The sequence below is a fragment of the Haliotis cracherodii genome, unplaced genomic scaffold, assembly GCF_022045235.1.
Source record: "Haliotis cracherodii isolate W230 unplaced genomic scaffold, xgHalCrac1.p SCAF_10, whole genome shotgun sequence".
Classification (NCBI taxonomy): domain Eukaryota; kingdom Metazoa; phylum Mollusca; class Gastropoda; order Lepetellida; family Haliotidae; genus Haliotis; species Haliotis cracherodii.
The window spans coordinates 16,278,213-16,300,277 of record NW_027266265.1 but is presented as its reverse complement, the minus strand read 5'-3'; the positions used below and the strand labels follow the sequence as shown (position 1 = coordinate 16,300,277).

Sequence of the window (22,065 nt, the reverse complement as noted above, 5' to 3'; positions counted from 1 at the left end):
AACTAATGCTTGTTGTCTGAAGACTTCATGGAATTTGTCTTGGTGTCTTGTTTAGTTGCATGGCATCATACCCCAATTGGTGGGAAGTTGAATATAGCAATCATTGTTATGGTCCAAACCACATTTATACATGCTGGAACACTGCAAACTAATGCTTTAAACAACAAATAGACCAGACAACAAACAAATCTTTGGTGATCTCGAAATTCTACTCCACTATTTCATTGCAAAGTTGTATTCATCATTGACACCATACATAAATATTTTTGACAGCACATTTAGTCCTCCACGTGTTTTATGTCCATCATACCTAAGCTTAAGAGTGAGTGAGTGAGTGAGTGAGTGAGTGAGTTGGGTTTTAATGCCACTTTCAACAGGATTCCAGTTATATCACGGCATGTCAGCTTAATGTGTGAGGAAAGCCTGAAGTGATTGAGGTCTTAGACGTTTACCACTTCAGTGAAACCCAGGAGCACGGGTAAGGTGCTGACAAACCTAGAAACATAATCGGGGTGAACGGGGATCCGAACCCACAATCATAGGTCATAGGTACCCAAGCGACACAATTCTGCACAGTGAATTGCAACGCCTCAGACGACTGGGCCACCTGTGCCGCCTTAAGCTTAAGAAATATATTAAAGTGAGACTTTTTTTTCAGATTTGCTGGTTTTATTGTGTGTTCAATGGAACCAACAGTGTTAGCTGAGGCTTCAAATGTTAAAATGTCCAGGCATCGACTACTCAATAACACCCATTATACTGAACACATTATACTGTTTAGAAACAATCTGATTAAAATTAGATATTTTACTTTGAGATGATGTCTCTATGCGTCAACATCTAAGGTCGTATCAGATGAACCCTGAGCTAGCTTTGACCACCCTATCCAAATGAAGAATACATGATTTTTTCAGTCAATCATAGGTCTTCAGCAACTCATGCTTGCTGTAAAAGGCGACTAAGCTTGTCATAAGGTGACTAAAAGGATCGGGTGGTCAGGCTCGCTGACTTGGTTGATGCATGTCATCGATCCAAATGGCCTGGATCGATGCTCATGATGTCAATCACTGGATTGTCTGATCCAGACTTATTTTTTTATTGCTGAGTGCGGCGTTAAACAACACTCACTCACTCCCTCACTCAGACAATCACATATCAGCTTTCTAGGACGTATTGGCTTCTTTATTTACCACCTCAATTTGATCCTACTCCCTTTCGGATGTCAATGCTGCTCAGAAACAACAGGTATAACATATCCAGACCAATACACTGGTGCAGCATCTTGGAGACCCTGATACTGAAAAGTATTCATACAAAGTGACATGATTTCTGGGATTATCCTATTAACTCTTTCAACACCAGTCAACCAGAAGTGTGTACTGCTGGGACACCGAGTTCCCAGAGACTTTTGTGTGATAGATGAAGCCAACATTTATCAAAGAAAATATCTGCTTGTAAAATATATTTGCTACTACATGTTATATACCATTTGAAAGGTCTGATTCTATGGTTTCTAAATATGACACTTATGTTTTTCACATTATTTAAAATAATGCATTTACAACTTAATTAAGTTTGTTGTAAATAAAAAATGTAAGCTAACACTTTGTTAACATCCAGATTAAGGACCAAAGAAGCCAAAACTTGACGATTTTTGGCAAATATAAGATTTCATAAAATCAACTTACCATACCTATTTCTGTTATATTTTCATTGTTTATGTAATTGGAAAATCATTTTAAAAAGAATGATAAATAGTATATGTAAATGTCATTTGACTTACATTACACGCGATCGCTCGAAAAGATGGAAATAATAACTTAGATGTAAGTTTGATTACTTTTAGATATATTTTTGTTGATTTTATTTATTACTTTGTATAATATATTTAAAGATTTGTTTAAAACGTCTTTATCTTGCTCTTTGACATGTTCGATGTGGACCCATTGTCGAAATGTGTCCGAGAATTTTATTTTCAATAACATCACGGGAAAAAGTGAATCATTTTTTAATTTATCTATAAAAAATGATAAATTGAAATGGAATGTATATTTCAGACATTGTGTAATGTGATAGATTTGATAAATGAATGATATTACAGGTAGGTCCATAAAAATATATACTATTTTGACGTGACTAAGGCTTGGTCGGTTAACCGGCATATGGTGTCTGGGGACTCAATGCTTCTTGGCCGGTATACCGGCCTACGGTGTTGAAAGAGTTAACACTCCTATTCATTTAACAAGTATCCCAGTATTAAAATGCCCCAAGACCTACCGGTATATAGAGGATGGCAGTATATGATAATTGCTAGTGGCAACAAAGATGAAGCGCTCATAAAATCTTGAGCTTTAGAAGTGGCCCATAGCAGCTGAGAGAGACTCCTTTATTGTGATTGCATTCAATTCAAAAGTTCTGGATATTCGTGGCTGCACTGATTGTTATTTCCTGCTGCTGCCATATATTTCACCCAATGTGTTGCCTTTTAGGATTGTAAAGCTAATGCTGTGTCTGTCAATATAACTTGTTAATCATTCATTGATCTTTCGTGGTTATTTAATGATTTCACAATGTAGTACGAATCAATTTCAGGGTTTACCTTCGCATTTCAACTGTGGAATGATCTCATAACAAGTTAAGTGTTATATGAATGTGTGAGGTTTACCTTTGACTTGGTATAAAACACAGTCAATATCATGACGTAATCATAGGAAGCTAAATATGAATAGGCTAGACTGTATAGTAATTAAAAAAACCAGAACACTTAGTTTTATCGATTTGAGTTTATTATCCATGAGCACCTGGCTGCGAGAAATGTTGAGACAAATGTTTATGCTCGTAACCTCTTCCATATTGAACACATTGTTGTAGATGTACACCCCTACCGATACACAACTTGTCACAAGAGTTCTTAAACTAGAAGTGGACAAAACCCATTTTTGACAATGACAAAAATGAGGATAGTATTACTGACTCTCTAATGTCTTCTTTATCAATCTTTTGTACGAATGTTATCAAATTTCAGGATGCACACAGGAACCTTGGAGAATAGATTTCAATCATGTAAATTCATAAATTCCAACTGCAATTTGAGACAACACACATGAAAGAAACGTGAAAGCGTGTGTTCAACAAACCAAGGATTTCATAAATGCACTATGAGTTAACATGTAGGACCCCATATATACACTATGTACAATATACAATATTTACATGTGATTTATCTGAAACTGATTAATAGGCAGTGACTGATTAATATTTTACATATTCTTTACATAGTGACAATATATAATTCCCCTAACACATTTGGCACAATGCAATGTCGGTACTTCTTGTATGATCAGTACATCTCAGAAAACAATGTTACAAGCAAGGTCATTCAGATAATACAAATATTAGCGAGGGCATTAAGATAATATTGGTAATATCCTGTCATGCAAAAAAGGAGCGACCATCCTCAAGGTTTGGTTGCCCAATTTCAATATTGAATGAGTGAGTGAGTTTAACGTCGCTTTGAACAGTTTTGCAGTTATATCACGGCATGTCAGCTTGATGTGAAAGGAAATCTCAAAGTGATGCCAATTTCTGTATAGGTCTAGCCAGTGTCTAGTTCACAGGGTCAAACTGCAAAATGTTTCTAGGGTAATAAAATCTGCCGGAAATGCAAAAGTCTAAGCCTCCCTTTTTGGATCAGAAATTGTAACAGAATAAGATGAGTATATATTCTCCCGATAGTTTCTTTTAAATGTAAAATAAAGGTTTGATATTGTTGACAAGGAAATAGAAGTATATAAATGAAAAGAAATCGTTTGGTGTACCGTGTAATCTACATTTTTATCCAGTATGCATTCAATTGATCTCTGAAAACTTATAGAAAATCTCTAACTGAAAACAAATCAGCTGGATAATAGTTGAAGAACTTTGTAACCCAAGGCTAAGAGATGTGTTTATATTGAACAGATCGAATAGATCAACTAGTCATCCCTCATAGGGATGTTTTCATTGAAATTCTATATCACAGCATGGATTATATCAATGTATTAAATTCAATCACTCACTCCATCAACACTGCCATTTGGATGTCAAAATGTGAGTGTAACTATAAAGTGATATATTACAACTTCTACAGTCAATCCTGACTATGCAAGGAAACGAACATAACACAACTGAATGTTGATTTGAAATCAAGCAATAAACAAAGTAAAATCTTGACAATAAACAGAATAAAGACAAAATACAGAATAAACAGCATCAACAAATACATGATTGTATACATGTAAGATTATATGATTGTACAGTAAGAAAATAGAAGTTTCTGGCACAACAGTACTCTGCAGCAAGAACATCTGGGATTTCAAATGGGATTCCAGTGCAAATCTTCAAAAATGATACCTGGTAATTCATAATGAAAATACAAACTCGCTGTGCCAAACCTCTCTTGGATAGCGATCAATATTTATGGCATAGCAGATCTGGGATTTCTAAACCACTAAAAGTGATTGTACATTTCAAAATCTGAGGCAAGGCTAAACTGTATGATAGACAGTTGGGAGACAATATTCGCATCACCAAGACAACATTACACACAGCATATCTCTTACTGTTATTCATTGGGCAAGTTAACAGTATTAGATACAAGAATGTTAAAGACCTTGAATCTGATTGACAAATCAATCTTGGTGTTATCACTGAGTGCCGTAAAAGACGACTGTGCTTGTCATAAGAGGTGTTTTAAGGGAATCGGTGGTCAGACTCGCTGACTTGGTTGATGCACGTCATCGATCCCAATTGCGTGGATTGATGCTCATGATATCAATCACTGGACTGTCTGGTCCAGACTCGATTATTTACAGAGCCGTCGTATAGCTGGAATATTACTAAAAGCGGCATTAAACCAAGCTATCTCTGAGTTTGAACAGACTCACAACAGTTGCATCACTGGGGATCAGATTGGTTTATGTTCAGGACATCACTGACATCCAAAATGTCCAAAGATGTTTTTTCCAAATATGGTGACAATACATACAGAAGAATGTCCTATCAAATATTGATAAAAATCATGTAAACCTCCTGTGATTTTGCTAGAGACAAATACTAGGAAAATTTCATAATTTTTCAACTTCAACAGGATATTCTGCATCATTAACAAATGTAAAACAAAACTTCAGAACACTTTTGATGACAATCAGTCCCAGATCTGAATCCCTGCATGAGGGAGATAATGTAGAGATGGTGACACCAATATGCATGACCCGTTGCTGTATGTATAAAAAGTGTGCTGGTGGAAAGCACATGTAAGAGGTGATGCACTTGGATAGCTGAGGAAAATGAGACAATTCTTAACAGAAATAAACTAAAACAAATTATCATATTCTTGAATTTTCTTATTGAAACAAGAGGCAAAAACAATTTTAACATTCAAGACCTACAAATTTCTTGACTTAATTGAACACATGCTTTTTATATCATTATGAAAACCACCATATACTGAAATAAACCTGATCATCAGACCAATATCATAACAATATACACTGATCATCAGCCTAAACACTAATCAAGTTGGCAAATCTGAAAGAAACAGAAAAATCCCATCACAACCAAGTACATATATCCCAATAGAAACTGCAGCTATCTGTTTGGTCATACGGAAGCCCATCTGCAGTGCTAATGCTGGTGTCTTCACAAATATATGATATTTGCATGTCTTGAAGAAAGTGCTATGATGATGAGACATTGTAACACATAGATACCTCCAGCCATGTCAAAGTTCTTCATGTGGCCGAGTGTCCTTGATACATTTGTCTTGCAAGCTTCCCCAACCTTAAATTTAGCATATCAAGTATCTAGACATTACGTTAAATGATTAACAGATGAACAACAGAATATTGTGGTACTAATGTGAGCTCAATAAACATCAACTCTTTACTCTAAGATAAAGCTTGTTCTCCCACCTTGCTACAGCATAGATCATATATACAACAGTGGAAATGTTAAGGATTGCTTACTGTATACTTCTAAATAATAGCCATTGTAGATTGTATTCCACATTTTCAAACAAAACACATTTGTTTTTATTTACAAAGTGACATATGAATAAAGAAATACTGAAACTAAATCAATTATACCACATGTTTTGTAACTGTTCCCTGGCAATAGATATTTGACTACAATGCTCTGTTTCATTGCATCCAATGATATGACTTAGTACTTAGTACTTGTAAACATCTGGAGAGACAGTATCCTTGTACCAACTTTGTAGCAGGTGTCTGGTGTATCGTAAATTACTCAAATTAAATTGATGTCGCTTACTTATTTAGGTACTTCCAAAACATATATGGGAGTTCAGGTCATGAAAATATAGAATGGGTGTGCTTAACTTTTTTCAAGTTGTATATGAATACATTATCACTAGTGTTATTACTACATCACTTGTTATGACCCCCTTGACACATTATCTTTGATGTAGACAATCAACATACATGTGAACTGGATGAAGAGTTTTTGACCAATAGTGGTTCCATCCTCCCAGAGAGTCACCAAAGGGAGATGACTCCACATAAACTGTCACCTTTACTTTTCTTGATCATACTTTCCACACTTTAACCAACAAAGCCGGAACTGGATGCACTATTTTACACTTACTTTATGGAATTTCTCAGATCTTTTTTGAAATTTGGACATGAGATCCATGTTCTAAGGGATATAATCCTTGTCAGCATGTCAGAGAAAGTTTCAGGGGAACTTCTATTTTGGGTTTATTGCACATGGATATAGGGACAGCCAAATATGGCCTATCACAAACTGTCAATTAATTAGTGATATCATTAACAAACACTTAACACACAATAACGTGGATTTCAAAATTCCACCACACAATTCTGTATGAATGAAAAAAGTGTTTGTCTGGCAAGTTTTCATTCACAAAACACCGTTCACAATGGATGAAAAACACAATGTGTGTCTAATTCTTGTCTTGCTTTTTGGTGTGCATTTTTTCTGCACAAACTTATTTTGGATGAAGGAACAAAATTATGAAGAATTTAATATGGCAAAACACATAAAAAGTGTTTAGTTGATTCCTGGACAGGTAGATTGATTTCAGTATTTAGATTCAGAAATTTGGGTTCCAAATCCAAGGGTAAATTGCCCCAGCTGTGAAAAGGAAAACTACAGTTCTTCTGATGAGCGGTCAAGCCAAGGCACAAGTCACTCTCATTGTAGAAAACAGCATGGGTTAACGGCTCTCTACATGATTCTGACACATGAAACCAGTCCACAGTTTTCACCTGCTGTTATATCCCAGAATCAGTTGCCATTGACAGCTGGGGGCTGTTGTGGGACGAGTGACGTGATGAATGTTGACACAAAGCACCACACCATTGCAATAATGCCTTGTCGCGCTTCCTGCACTGGTTGGGCGCTTTGTCCGGGGACATCCGGGGTTGGGGCAGCTTCACTGCCTTCTTCAGCCTGCAAGTGAGCAAAAATGTGTTAAAAAGTACAGTGAATCTAGAACAACTGTGAGTTGAACTTAACAGCTCAATTTCAAAGGTTTTATTCACCCAGAAAGTGGTTTGAGATGAAGTCATTGCTGAATCCATTTAAACTTTTGAGGCATTTAAGCGCACTGAGTTTAGAGATCGAGTGGCCATTTCATCAATGGCTTTGGAATAAGTTGTAACAAAAACACAGGGTGGTGAAACTGGAATAAATTGTTTTTCCTTTTGAAAACAGCATACATAGTCTTTGGTCACCAACAATTCCTGAGGGAAACAATATTAGTCCATCTATGTTCCAATCTATTGGGAACATTTGCACACGTTATTGCAGAAATGTAATGTGTCGCAATTGTCTCTGGAATGTCTTACTTTTTCCCCATGAAAACTCAGTGTCTCCCCAACTTGAGATAGACATCAAGTCATACTAACAGGCTGGAAAATTTAAAGTAGCACATGGCCTAACTACATCCCAATTGAATTCACTTCCTGCAAACATCATCATTACAATATTGACATCAAATATTGTGTGAACATGTTCAACATTCCCAGGCTTATTAGGATATACTTGTTCCTAATATAGAAACACTGGCTTAACCTCAGGATGACTGATGACCCATGGGCAGAACTATCATTTATCTGTCACTCATGCATAAAAGTTACATTCTGAATCAAGTTGGCTCTTACAACATGAACAGAACTCTGAGGACCAGTTTAGCCTTAGAATCTTGAATTCCTTTCTTGATCCCAGGGAATTAACTGAGCAGCACCATAGGTTGCTGAGTTAACATGTGGAGCAAACCCTCCTGCTGAAGCAATATATACAAGACATAAGTACCTGTTGATTCTCTGTGGCATTTGCCTGTTGCTCTTGCTGTGGCTCGGCTTCCTGTGGTACCTGTGGCACCACTTCTGCTGCTGGTGGCTGCTGTTGTCTTTGAGGTGGATTTGGATTTCTTCTGAGATTTAGCCAGCCCTTTTGTAAACTGGAAACAAAGCATTATCATGATTGATCAGGAAGTCAATATGTTTTTCAATCTGAAACTTTCAGCAACTGAGAGAGATGACAATAGTTTTCTTAGCCCACACAAGACTAGTTCATCAAGCTTATGCACTGCAGTATATAATATTACTGTTCATATTCATCAGGAGTTGTCAATACACTTTCTGAAATACACTGCCAATCTATTGGGAACATTTGCACGCGTAACTGCAGAAATGTAATGTGTCCCAATTGTCTCTGGAATGTCTTCCTTGACAATCCAGTGATTGACATCATGAACATCGATCCACGCAATTGGGATACGATGACATGCATCAACCAAGTCAGTGAACCTGACCACCCAATTCTGTTACTCGCCTCTTACAACAAGCATAGTTGCCTCAAAGAGCACTTGATAATTGGGACCTAGTATACTCTGGTTTCCCAACAGGAAGAATTAACTATGATAACTACTTACAAATATATGATGACAAATCCTATAAAGACAGCGACGAATCTGCTAAAGGTGGAGTAGAAGTAGACAATGCTGAGAAGGACGAGGAAGCGAAATAAGATATAGATGTAATCTAGCCAGTCCCGATGTTCCACATCCTCCTCATCGTCATCTTCAACCATCCCACCCTGGGCATTCATACGCATGTTAGGATTGGCCGGAGCAGCTGCTGCTGGGGCAGGTTGGTTCTGATTGGCTGGACGTCCCTCGGCAACGGCAGTAGTTGCTGGGGAGGCAGGTGGTGTCTGAGGGTAGGCATTGTTGTAGCTGGTGGGGAGAAAACACAGGACTTGTAACCAATGCTGTTTTTCTCAACACATTCCCATATGCATGATTAGCATGGTTCACTATATTATCGCAGTAGTAAAATAATAATGGATCATAACAGTGTATGCACACTAACCTTAATCATATGAATACCGTATTCGATATTGGCTAGTGGACAATCCCAATTATTACGCCTTCCGATTGATCAATGTACACAAGACTTATTTATTTGTGTATAATACGTACTCGTGTGTTGTGTTATTTGCACCATCAATTATGGGCAATAAATTCTGGAAAAATATATCTGTCGTATATAAACAGTTTAGGCTGTCAGCATAAACCACAAAATTTACGATCTTTCAACTATTTTCAACTATTTTTTTCCACCACAATAATATTCTAATAAGAGACCCCTGGGTGCTTATTACGTCGAATACGGTATTGTTTATTTGTTCAACGGTGTGTGGGTAGGCGGGTGGTTGCAAAAGTGAGTGAGTGAGTGAGTGAGTGAGTGAGTGAGTGAGTGAGTGAGTGAGTGAAGTAATCAGCATCATTTCCAGTCATTTCATCGCACCCAGGAAATAATATCTGGACCAGGCACAGCTAATTACTACTGCATGTACTGTGTCCCGTACTGGGCAAATACTCACTATTGCATGTACTTTGTCACATACTGGGCAGCTACTCACTATTGCATGTACTGTGTCATGATCAGGGCAGCTACTCACTACTGCATGTACTGTGTCATGTACTGGGCAGCTACTCACTATTGTATGTACTGTGTCATGATCAGGGCAGCTACTCACTACTGCATGTACTGTGTCATGTACTGGGCAGCTACTCACTATTGCATGTACTGTGTCATGATCAGGGCAGCTACTCACTACTGCATGTACTGTGTCATGTACTGGGCAGCCACTCACTATTGCATGTACTGTGTCATGTACTGGGCAGCTACTCACTATTGCATGTACTGTGTCACATACTGGGCAGCTACTCACTATTGCATGTACTGTGTCATGTACTGGGCAGCCACTCACTGTTGCATGTACTGTGTCATGTACTGGGCAGCTACTCACTATTGCATGTACTGTGTCATGTACTGGGCAGCCACTCACTATTGCATGTACTGTGTCATGATCAGGGCAGCTACTCACTACTGCATGTACTGTGTCATGTACTGGGCAGCCACTCACTATTGCATGTACTGTGTCATGTACTGGGCAGCCACTCACTATTGCATGTACTGTGTCATGATCAGGGCAGCTACTCACTACTGCATGTACTGTGTCATGTACTGGGCAGCCACTCACTATTGCATGTACTGTGTCATGTACTGGGCAGCTACTCACTATTGCATGTACTGTGTCACATACTGGGCAGCTACTCACTATTGCATGTACTGTGTCATGTACTGGGCAGCCACTCACTATTGCATGTACTGTGTCATGTACTGGGCAGCTACTCACTATTGCATGTACTGTGTCATGTACTGGGCAGCTACTCACTATTGCATGTACTGTGTCATGATCAGGGCACCTACTCACTACGGCATGTACTGTGTCATGTACTGGGCAGCCACTCACTATTGCATGTACTGTGTCATGTACTGGGCATACATCTGCTGCATCCACAGGTACTGCTCGGGGCTGTAGCCGCCATAGCCAGGGGGCATCATCATCGGAGGGGCCATCACGTTACCGCTGAAACACAATCAGACATATCTCATTAGCCTGGTACAAGGGGAGACGTGTAGGGCTTGACACCCTTAGCCACATCACAACCATATCCAGGCAGCAAAAGGTACAGAAAAGGTGTTTCATAAACTGTATTCATGTGAGGATTTAACCTCAGGTCCTTGTATGACCAGCAGCTTCTGACCATTTGATTACCACCCCCTGTCATAAAATCAAACTGTGGTTCACTGTTTTATAAACCAGAGGGAGCACTCTTTCCAGTGTAAAACCGTGTTTTGCATTTCAACTATTCATTTCTCTATCAAACATGTCAAATAGTGTACATTTTTTCCCCAAAGATATTTGGACAGCTTTCAAATCATGTCACACGTTTCCCAGTCATATAATGCTGGGATATTATGATCCATTTTGCTAGGCCTATGAGTATGAGGAGTGCCACACTTGCAACCATTGATGACAATGAATGGGTCTGACATACGTCTCTGGTTATATTTGTGATAGATTTACCTGTGGGTGCATCTTTAATTTTGATCATGGTTACACATAGAAAATGGCAACAAGCCAAATGAGCATTCACTGATAACCTACCTAGTAAACATGAACAGACAAAGACAGGCCTTATCACAACGTGGTAGCTCCTGGCAAAGTGCCTGATGGCAAATACCAGTGCATCCTTCCAGCTAGTGACAATATCTTTAGGTGCTGTTCTCATTATATTAAAGGTGGCATGTCTTTAAATTTCATCATTGTTAATTCAAAATGTTCAATATTGAAAAAGAGATCACTAGACACATGATAAAAAAAATATTAAATACAGAATGTCATCTACATTTATCTGTCTATCATTTAAAAACAATATTTCTGTTACCTGAACAATTTATCTCTTCACATGTAATGATGTATGTAGATTTATGTACAGAAAGGACAAATTATTGTCAACAAAAATATAAAACCTCACAATTATCTTTTTATCTCAACTGAACATTGAACATGTTCAAATCCATGTTAAAATAGTAATGGCCACATCATTACAGTCATTTACAATTTTCAATAAAAGTTCAAGGCATACGTGGTATAGTCATACAAATTCCATTATTGGGCATTCAACACAATAGCCGATCACACACATGGCAACACCTGCCTCCGAATCAATACAACATTGTGACGTCAAGCCTTGCAAATACACTTCTAAGTACAATCCATCTGATTATTAATAGATGTAGAAGTTCAGAATGGAAATACCAGCATAAGACATGTCCCAATCATATCTTTGTCTATAACTTGTAATGACTTGAAATTTGTAACAATTGGGTTGTCAATATTTGTGTTAATATCTTTACTGGTGTTTTAAACATAACATCTACATGAGCATGATAAGTATGCAATGACAAATCTATGAATTTACATACTGATTTCAATCTCAGTCTCAATCTGTCACATCATATGCATACAGGTTAGGACACATGAAGATCTGAGTAGAGAATTGGTCTTCGGGAAACCATGGTTGCTGTAAGAGGTGACTATGCTTGTTGTAAGAGACAACTAATGGGATCCGGTGGTCAGGCTTGCTGACTTGGTTGATGCATGTCATTATATCCCAATTGCGTAGATTGATGCTCATGATATCAAACACTGGATTGTCTCGTCACGACTTATTTATTTACAGACCTCCGTCATATAACTGGCATATTGCTGAGTGTGGCGTCAAACAACGCACACAAACAGCATACTGGTTAGAAATTAGGCAAATTAGTCAAAGGTGCTTTGTCATTTCCTAATGTTAAAAGTTGAAGATTTGGGGTTCCTCGATTCAAATACTGTACAAGAATACCTGAAGGACTCCAGGACCCTCTTAAGTTTGAACACTGTGCACATGCACACTTGTTTGGTGGTATGAGCAATACACTGTGTGAATGATGGAATCAATATATCAGGAATATTTTCAGTATAAGCATCAATACTATGTCAAGATGACAGAGAATGGACCAGGCATAAACTGCTAGGAACTGGCAAACCAGTGGTCACGCTGTTAGAAACTATCAATACTGCAAATCTGTAAATGATAATTCACCATGTCTAAACCATGTAAACTATTAATCATGTTAATCATACTAATATCAATATTATTTAATTTGATAATGGACTGTCTCTTTACAGTTGATAGCCCTTTCTTCATGAATAGTCATACTTGTAATTACAGAATAAAAAACCCTGAAACAGCTGGCTTCTCTACCATAAATGTAACAACCGACATCTGAATAAACATGTAACTCTGCTTTACCCTGGCTAGTCTTTAGAACAGCTGAAAATGGTAGTGAGTTCACAATTACCCTAACATTATATCTACCAAACAGTAAAATAATATCAGCTGTCAGCTGCCCACACATGATCCTGATTTACAAGGACAAGGCCTTGATACAAGAACTTGATGACTATGCAATTTTATTGAACTGTCTTACTCTCATACATGTTCAATACAGTCATACTTTGTGGAACATATTGTCATATTGTCACTCCTGATTTTAGAACCTGTGTTGCTCTGAATCCCTGTGTATTTCTATACACTGTCTATAATGCTGTGAATTGCTACCTTCTCTAACATCCCACAGTTATGACAAGGAACCCTTGACTTTAACTATGTTTGCTAAATTCTGAACTATGACCACCATTACATGGTATGTTCCAGTTCACTGGTAACCTCTGAAAACCATGACCAACTGGTACTGCTACAGCTTGCATAAATCACTTTATCCCGTGTATCACAAAGTTCTATATTGCCCAGGGCAGGGACAGGTAACTCGGGTCGGGTGCATACTGAGTAGGACCTAGGTACCCACAGGACTACTTGGACTCATGGTGTGATATAAATTTTTAGGACATTAACAATAAAATATTCGCATTTCTTTCTGATGATGCACGCATTCCTTCTGATTTTTATATGTTTGAGTAAAGACAAAGCTTCAGTCAACTTCAGTATGTGCACGATCAGATCGTTTTATACTATATCTAAATACTTTTTGCCAGGGCTCCAGTAAAAAAATTCCAACATGAATATTTTGTACCCAATTTGAGACCTACAGAGGGTACCCGGGTAGGGTCGGGTAATAGGGAGTCGGGTACTCGGGTACTAAATTTAGACTCATCCCAGCCTTAATATTGACCACATATGATCATACTGCTACACCCTGTAAATATTGTTTCATCCTGTGTATCCTGACCTTATACACGATCTATTGGTACATCATGAGTATCAGTACAAAGCCTGTGTATCACAAGAGTATTGGTACAAAGAGTGTATCACAAGAGTATTGGTACAACATGTGTATCAGTACAAGTCCTGTATCACAACCCTGTACATGACGACGCTAGAGGCACACTTGTCACATGCTTACCCAAGCTGGAGCTGCTCCATGCCTGGCATTGTGGGTCCGCGATACCGGATACCTTCCGCTGAATCTGTCGAGTGACTAGAGCTGGATGGGGTCGGATCTATCTGCTGCAAGGGGAAAACAAGCTATGTTTGTAATCAATGTAGATTTTAAATACATTCCGATCAAAAGAGCAAGAATATTAACGTTAAACATGCAAAAAACACATTGTACAAAAGACTTCAGAGAATTATTACATTTAAACATCAATTTTGATTATTCTAATTTCTGAACAAACAACTGGTACCTTCATAACTTCAGTTGTAAAATTGTAAAACCACATCAACTTGAGACCTGAATCTTTCTTGGGTTGTGTTTGTGAAACACAAAGTTCAATGATTTGAAACTTGTGTACTTACTGTTTCAACTGTACTTTCAACATAGGGTCCCTCTGTTCCTCCTGCACAGACGAGGTGGACAGTGTGAAGTGATGCTTCATCAAGCTGAAAGAACATGTTATATCTAAATAAACAAAACAACAAAACCAAACCATAACATAATCTTTATTGGATTGATCTTTTAAGTCGGTGATTGAATTTCAAGTCAAATACAAGCTTTCCTGTCTAAAATGAAAATAACTCAAAACATTATTAATGACACATTGACACTTTCTAAAAACATAAATTAAGGTTTGATAAGGTAGCAGGTCTAATAAAAGAAAATATCAAACAACCTCAGCATAAATGCATTAACCATTATAAAAATGCCATGTGTTTTAGAGCTGGGACGGGTAACTAGGGTACTTGGGTTGGATGGGTACTTAGAAGGACCTGGGTACCCACAGGACTACCTGTTAGTCGTATGATATATTGTTTAATGACAAAATTGTTCTCGAACTATATGGTTACACTACAAGTCACTAATGTTCGCATTTCTTTCTGACTATGCACCCATTCCTTCTCACTTTCATATGTTTGAATAAAGATAAAATTTCAGTCAACCTCAGTGTATTCATGACCAGATCGTTATAAGTGTATCTAAATACATTTTGTCCACAGCTATGGACGTTTCCCCATCCGACGTTTTGTACCCAACTCTATAGACCTACATCGGGTACCCAGGTAGTACATTTGGACTTGTCCCAGCCCTACTGGGTATACAACACGAATAATATGGTGACCATAATGGGACAAATCAACTTCAACATGAACCCAACTTGTTTTCTTATCTATTAAAAATGCTTTGTTGTTTTCATGCGTTTGTGTATTTCTCTTTTCTCTATGCATGTAGTTGTGCTCAATTTGAATATGGTCCAATGGTTAGATAAACATATCTTAATGCTTCAGTAGGTCCTTGTCCTACATAAATGCTCAGGGGTGATTGGACCTTGAGGTTTTAGTTCATGCTTCATTTGACATTCTGATGGTTGGATAAACATATCTTAATGCTTCAATGGTTTCTGCTCAGAGGCATTCATCCCCCCTCTACCATGTTGAGATACAATGGTCAATAAAAAGTCACATATCTTGAAGGTACAACTGCCACATAACAATTCATACTAAGGGTGAATGTTACACACTGTGATGCATTGGGCCTTCGATCTGAATTCCTACTGAATATGTTATCAACACATCTACATTTACTTTTCTCAGAGGTGGGGCAACATAACCAGCTCAAATTCTCTATAAGCACACTGCAACAATCTCTTTTTTGTCTGGGCTTTCTTCCCACATTAAGCGGACATGCTGTGATATAACTGGAATACTGTTAAAAGCAGCTCTAAACCAGCACATTCTTACGAAATACAAAGACCTTATATTTGCAATGCAATATGCACTAATGAAGTTGTCAAAATGAAGCTGTACATAAAGTTAAACTGTGTAAACTGTATGTGGTCATCACTTCTTGTTGTGTCACATGATAGGGTGGAAATTCTGTTACCAATGTTTTGTAAACTATTCTGACTCACCTGTCTGAGCACCTCCTTGAGTGTGACGTGATCTTGTAGTAACTTGCCCGAGTAAATAAGCTTCTGTTGATTATGTTTCTGCAATAAAATACATGACTTTGATTAACTCAGGACAAATCATCAATCATACTGTCATTGTGGGACCATAACTAGCTTGTTCAATATTTAGAAAACCCAACACATCAACTGAGGGTGGTGTCTCAACATCAATATTCATCAACATGTATTATCCATCTTCCTAAGGCAAGGGAGTTAACGGAGTATAAAAGTCCAGTTTCTACCCATGCCAAACTAGACTGCAATTCCAGAATTACAGTTTGGCTGGACAAATGAGTCTTATGCATAGTCCAATCAAATTTGCATTACGAACTAGATATCCAGTTCATAAACAGCATGGATTTCAACTTGTGGATTTCAGTTGAATGCAGGAATAGCAAAACATTTGTACCATCAACTGGGTGTTGAAAGACATTTTCCAAATCTTTTCATATTTTTTTAATCAAGGTGCTCACGTGATTTGATGCACTTTGCGAGGTATTACAATATAGACCTCAATTATCAATCAGATTGTCTTGGCTGTGCGCCGCCATTTGGTTTGAAGCAAATGCAAGTGATGTGAGAAGTGGAATCTCATTGGTCAGTAGGAGGGACATAGAAGGGACTTAACTCGTAATAGCCACTGGTGGCGCTACGATCAAGCCCTGAAAGTCCAGCCTTGTTCAGCAAAGACGGAAACTGGATTTTTATAGCCCCTGTCGCAGAAAGATGGTTTTGATCTGCATTAGTTATGAGGCAAAGATAAATATTAGTCAGTAGGGGGTATCCTGAATCAGAGGAGGAGCATGTCATTTAAAAAACCTGTCTTACTGAAATGTCAATATATATTTCTGTTATGACCAGCTGTTCATAAATTGCTTCAAAGGTTCCAACACATGTCCAAGGACATATGTAATATATATGTTTATTCGTAACCATCACAAACAGGATGATTAGACTTTTCAAGACTATTTCATTTTGGATATACGCCCAAATAAATTTACTGAATGAACTAGTGTAGGACAATACACAAATGCATCTTTTAATATGACTATGTAATCTCAGCTTGTGTCATTCTTTCTGTATCATCATACATCTCCTATTGTCACCTCACTGTTGTGATACAAATTGTGACTGAAGAGATACCCTACATAAAGAATGTGCTATAAAAGTCCAGTTTTATAGCCCATAGAACATGTCTGGGATGAGATGAATTGACACCCATGACATGACCAGATCCATCCGGAAACGCTATCTCAGTTCAGCCAATCATTATTTTAACTTTGTAATAACAACCCATCATCTGGTGTCTTCAATGCATTGCTGCTGCCTCGTCTGTATCAATCCAAATGCTGGTCAATATAGCTGCTACACCACCCCTCTTTTAGGGCGTGTTGTTGTGTCCTGTCGCCAGGTACAGGTTTTGTCAATGAATTTTTTTATGATAAAACACTGATCAGACCAATGACCAAATATTATGTTGTTAATTTCAATCACATAACATTTACACAACTTTATATGACAGGTGCAGTTACTTTTCTCCCACTACTAGAGATAGAGATGTTAATTCTCGATTTGCCATGTATGAAATAAAGCATATTATAAAAGTCAATTGTATGCAATGGATATTACAATTCAAGGTCTGTTACGAGCTCAACTGAGTATGTTTAAAAGTTTTCCATTTTCTACTACTGTATTAATTGTACTTATAAATGGGTTTCCTATATAAGATTACTATTATTTATTACTTGGTTTTCATAGTGTACAGGTAAACTTGGTGTACAGGTATCTTATCTTTAATTGTGTTTTGTTATTAAAACAAAGCTGCATTGTCTTTACAGTCGTGCCTCATTTATACGGACACTTGCGTCATTTCACAATTTGTCAGTATAAACGAATTTCCGTATAACTGAAACCAGCTTCTTACTGGAAGAGTTACTTCTTTTCAATTATGAAACTCATGACAGATGACAGAGCAAACAGATACATCCACTCAATCTTTATTCATTAACGCGCACATTACGACTTGTCATGTCACACAACCAAAGATATAATGCATCTTCCAGCTTCTGGTGTTTTGCTACACGTGATCGTGATAAGTCATTTGACTTTCCGGGAGATTTGGCTACTTCTGTTTGTCTTCTAAAATGTCACCAATTGTCGATTTTCCTATGGTATGTCCAAATTCAGTGCCATAATGTTTACTGATGGTTTCCAAACTTGCTGACGGGTGATTTTCCTAAAACAGACAAATTTCCCTTTTTTCGCATGCTGTAACCTGCTTGTCGCTTATGTTTCGCTGGTTGACAGGCCATACTCACAGTTTGAAGTCACAACTTTGACCTCTGACCTCCACAGACGCCATATTTATCGAATGGGATTATATGTACAATAAACAAGTTCGTCTCAAACGTAACTCAGTGTCACTTGGTTAATTGACTTCTCACGAATCAAAGGATTACCAGCGGAAGGATTACCACCAGCGGAAGTGTATTGTCCGGGTAAGTGAGACAATTTTATGTGCATTTCAGTGTTTTGTGTATGAAAATGACCATCCGGTCCTGGAAACTGAATTTCCGTGTATACGGGTAAATTTATATGGTAATAATTTCGTTTTGAAAGAAAATTGTCCGTGTAAGCGGGGCACGACTGTATAATATAACAAAGTTTACAATCTTGCAGACTGCCTCCGTGAGTTAAAGGGTAGAGCATCTGCTCGGAGAGTAAAAGGTCAGTGGTTTGACTCCTGGCAGTGTCTTACCAAAAGATGGTACTTGTTGTTACCCTGCTTGGTGCAGGCTTGGTGTTTCAGTGGGCTAGCATTATAAAACTGACATTTGAAATATCTGTCTATCTTTGCATGTAAACATTGTGAAAGATTTCCTTACAACTTTGTGTAAATTTCAGTGCCTAGCTCATAAACTTAATATACAAAACAAACAGTTTAATATTACTATAGATCCATCACTTAGCATGCTTAATATCCAAACTAAATATTAAGTGGAACCATCCTTTCAAAAATGTATCAATATCTTTTCCACTACTAAATAAATCTAACCAAGTAATTACAAATGTATAAATATGACTAATTCTTAGGTGCTGCATGTTCAAACTTCTTCCTTGTCACTCAGATTAAAAACAGTTATTGGTCAATCTTATAAATGTTCAAGTGAAGAATGACCCACAACCAACATCACAATAAGTGTTACATAGGTATTCACAGAAATAACATGATTCTGGTGTTGAAGAGAAACTTGGCATGTCCTCAACAAGCAGTGACAGGTAACAGCTGAACTGTTCAATAAACAAGTATGATACACAACCATCTGTGCCTGTTGTTCATGTATATTCTCTGGAGGTATTGATAAGGATGGAGGAACTACCCATAACCTGCTGCTTTAACCCATGGGTTCACTGGACCGAATACCAGCTGTAACAACAGGTGATTACCACACATATTCAACACATTACATAACTTCGATGTCAGAGATTAAGATCGTCTCAAAACCGGTCCTTCAATAGTAAAGTCGGGTACATCAGCCATTACAGTATACAATGCGCAAGTGATAACACACTAACACGTTTATATACAGAGTTTTATGTGGAGTGGTACTTACGGGGTTACTAGGGTAGACGTTTTCTAAATGTTCTTTCAACTTTCTTACAGTCCATTCCAGGAAGCAGTCGACTGTTTGGTCAGCGATTCTCTGATTTGGTGCTTTGACAATCAAAGTCACTGGGTTATCACCTAAATCCATCATACTTGCAATGATGTGTGTCCTTGTCACCTATATCTTCTGATTCGAAAAAAGGGTCACAATTTCATCGATTTCGGCACGATTGTCCTGAATGATGAAAGTCTGACACCGATGAGTTCTCACGAAAATTGGTGCCACTGGGTCACTAACAGGATCGGAGGTTACAAATTTACGAATATTTCCGCACTTAATATCACTGTCACTCTGCACGCGAGTAGCGTATTGCTTGCCGGTTCGACAAACAACAATCAGAACACACTGTAATTAAGTGAACAGGCCAAGAAATTGATGAATACACTGTCACACCCGTGCTTGTTGTCAAAACTGCTGCTGGTTCCCCATGACGTAAGGTCATGTGACTGCTAAAGAAAGATGGCGACATCTCATTGGTTGACATGCTCGGTTACTACTCGTTTATTTTTATTTGCAATAATTGAACAAAGATCTTTCTTTTATATGTATAAAATATTAAATGGCAGAATCTCAACACGTAACTTATCAAAATAAAATACATTGAAAACGTCCCAAATCACGGAAATACACGAAGTTAGACGGAAGTGCACGTGTACAAATGTAAACAACCAATGCACTTCCACGCGGCTCGCAGTGGTGATATATTGAAATAAAACGTGCTGAATGGTGCTTCTTGTTCTTTGTTTTCTGAAGTCAGTACTTATTTCAAGACTGCCTTTGTAACCCCTATTGTATGTGTATGTAATATGGTCGACATTCTTCAAAATATATTTCAACCATGCCCCTTTGACGCAACAAATTGATAAATTTTCCATAGGATTTTTGGGGGTTCCCCCAATAATGCCAATGCTAAGTTTGTTTTTTCTTGAAATGACAATATTAATAATTCTTTCAAAGGTTTTGCTATTTTATTGTGACAAACATAAAATCTCCACTGGCCTATTTGATTGTTATAAAAACTATATATACTGCAGTAGACCATAATCGATATATCTTTTTAATAAACTGTTCAGGACATCGGTTTTCGCTTACAGGCGTGGTTCACATCAATCATGAATGTTTGGTTGGACATGTTTGGTGTGTTTCATCAAATAAGGAAAGAAGGGGCACACCCATCACCAGTCGGTACTGGGGAACAATTATAACGCTTGTTTTCAGGAAGTTGTTTATTTTCATTAAGCCTTAGGAAACACCAGCACTAGTCTACTTGTATTTTAAGATAGTATGCTGTTGTATATAATACTGTATCTTATATCAAATCCTTTTTTACAACAGTATGATATATATCTGTTTGTATGAAAGGTATTGAAAGTGTGCACCTATGCATCAAAGTTTAAGAAGTGCCAAGGTATTGAAAGTGTGTATAGCACTTAACATCGAAGTTTAAGAAGTGCCAAGTTTCCATCCCGATCGAAATACATTTAGTCCCAGAAATAAAGTTATTTTATTTAAAACGTTATATCTACAAAATAAAATAATGAAAAGGGAGCCTAGAACAATGCATAATATTCTGGAGCTGAGCCAGTCTAGACTTGCTCAATCATTCCAGATATAAGTTGGACTCCTTTTTCAATTTATTCTCTAGGGTCTGGGAGAGAGACTATCACGACCCTTAACATGTTATATACACACTTTAAGTATATATCTCTGTACATAGTAGATTCTGCGATCATTTCACATCTGATTGATATTTTCTATGGTGGAAGCACGTTATATGCTAGACCCAATGCATTTGAGGAGCAACGTGTGGCCCTGATTCTTCCATTTTGGGTTTCACCCGGCATCTGTGAGAAGAAATATGTCTTAGAGGTGAGTGACTATGGTTTTACGCCGCTGTTAGCAATATTCCAACAATATCACGGCGGGAGACACTAGAAATGGGCTTCACACATTGTACCCATGTCGGGATACTCGACCGCCCCGGAAGATAGGTAATTAGCTACCCGTTTATGATAAGAAAATCACTACCCCAAACATATAATATCAAAGGTGGAGGAGATTACGT

General features: G+C 37.7%; 1 protein-coding gene across 1 annotated transcript; it reads right to left on the bottom strand.

The window, feature by feature from the left end:
• Nucleotides 1-2,768: 2,768 nt before the first annotated feature.
• Nucleotides 2,769-20,426, bottom strand: LOC139454119 (homocysteine-responsive endoplasmic reticulum-resident ubiquitin-like domain member 2 protein). The gene is made up of 8 exons (XM_071235640.1): nucleotides 19,947-20,426; nucleotides 16,294-16,371; nucleotides 14,744-14,827; nucleotides 14,349-14,452; nucleotides 10,846-10,962; nucleotides 8,957-9,259; nucleotides 8,335-8,482; nucleotides 2,769-7,470 (listed from the first exon to the last, which is right to left on the bottom strand). Exons 1-8 carry the CDS (start codon nucleotides 20,088-20,090, stop codon nucleotides 7,306-7,308), a joined length of 1,143 nt encoding a protein of 380 aa, XP_071091741.1. The 5' UTR covers nucleotides 20,091-20,426; the 3' UTR covers nucleotides 2,769-7,305.
• Nucleotides 20,427-22,065: the final 1,639 nt, after the last annotated feature.

What these genes read in the sequence shown, in the direction of transcription:
- LOC139454119 (XM_071235640.1), bottom strand. Translation starts at nt 20,090, where the DNA reads ATGATGGATTTAGGTGATAACCCAGTGACTTTGATTGTCAAAGCACCA. An exon ending in ATGGAGCAGCTCCAGCTTGG is followed by an intron (nt 10,963 to 14,348) that starts GTAAGCATGTGA and finishes ATTGTGTTTCAG; the next exon opens with CGGTAACGTGATGGCCCCTC. An exon ending in GGATTTGTCATCATATATTT is followed by an intron (nt 8,483 to 8,956) that starts GTAAGTAGTTAT and finishes CTTTGTTTCCAG; the next exon opens with TTTACAAAAGGGCTGGCTAA.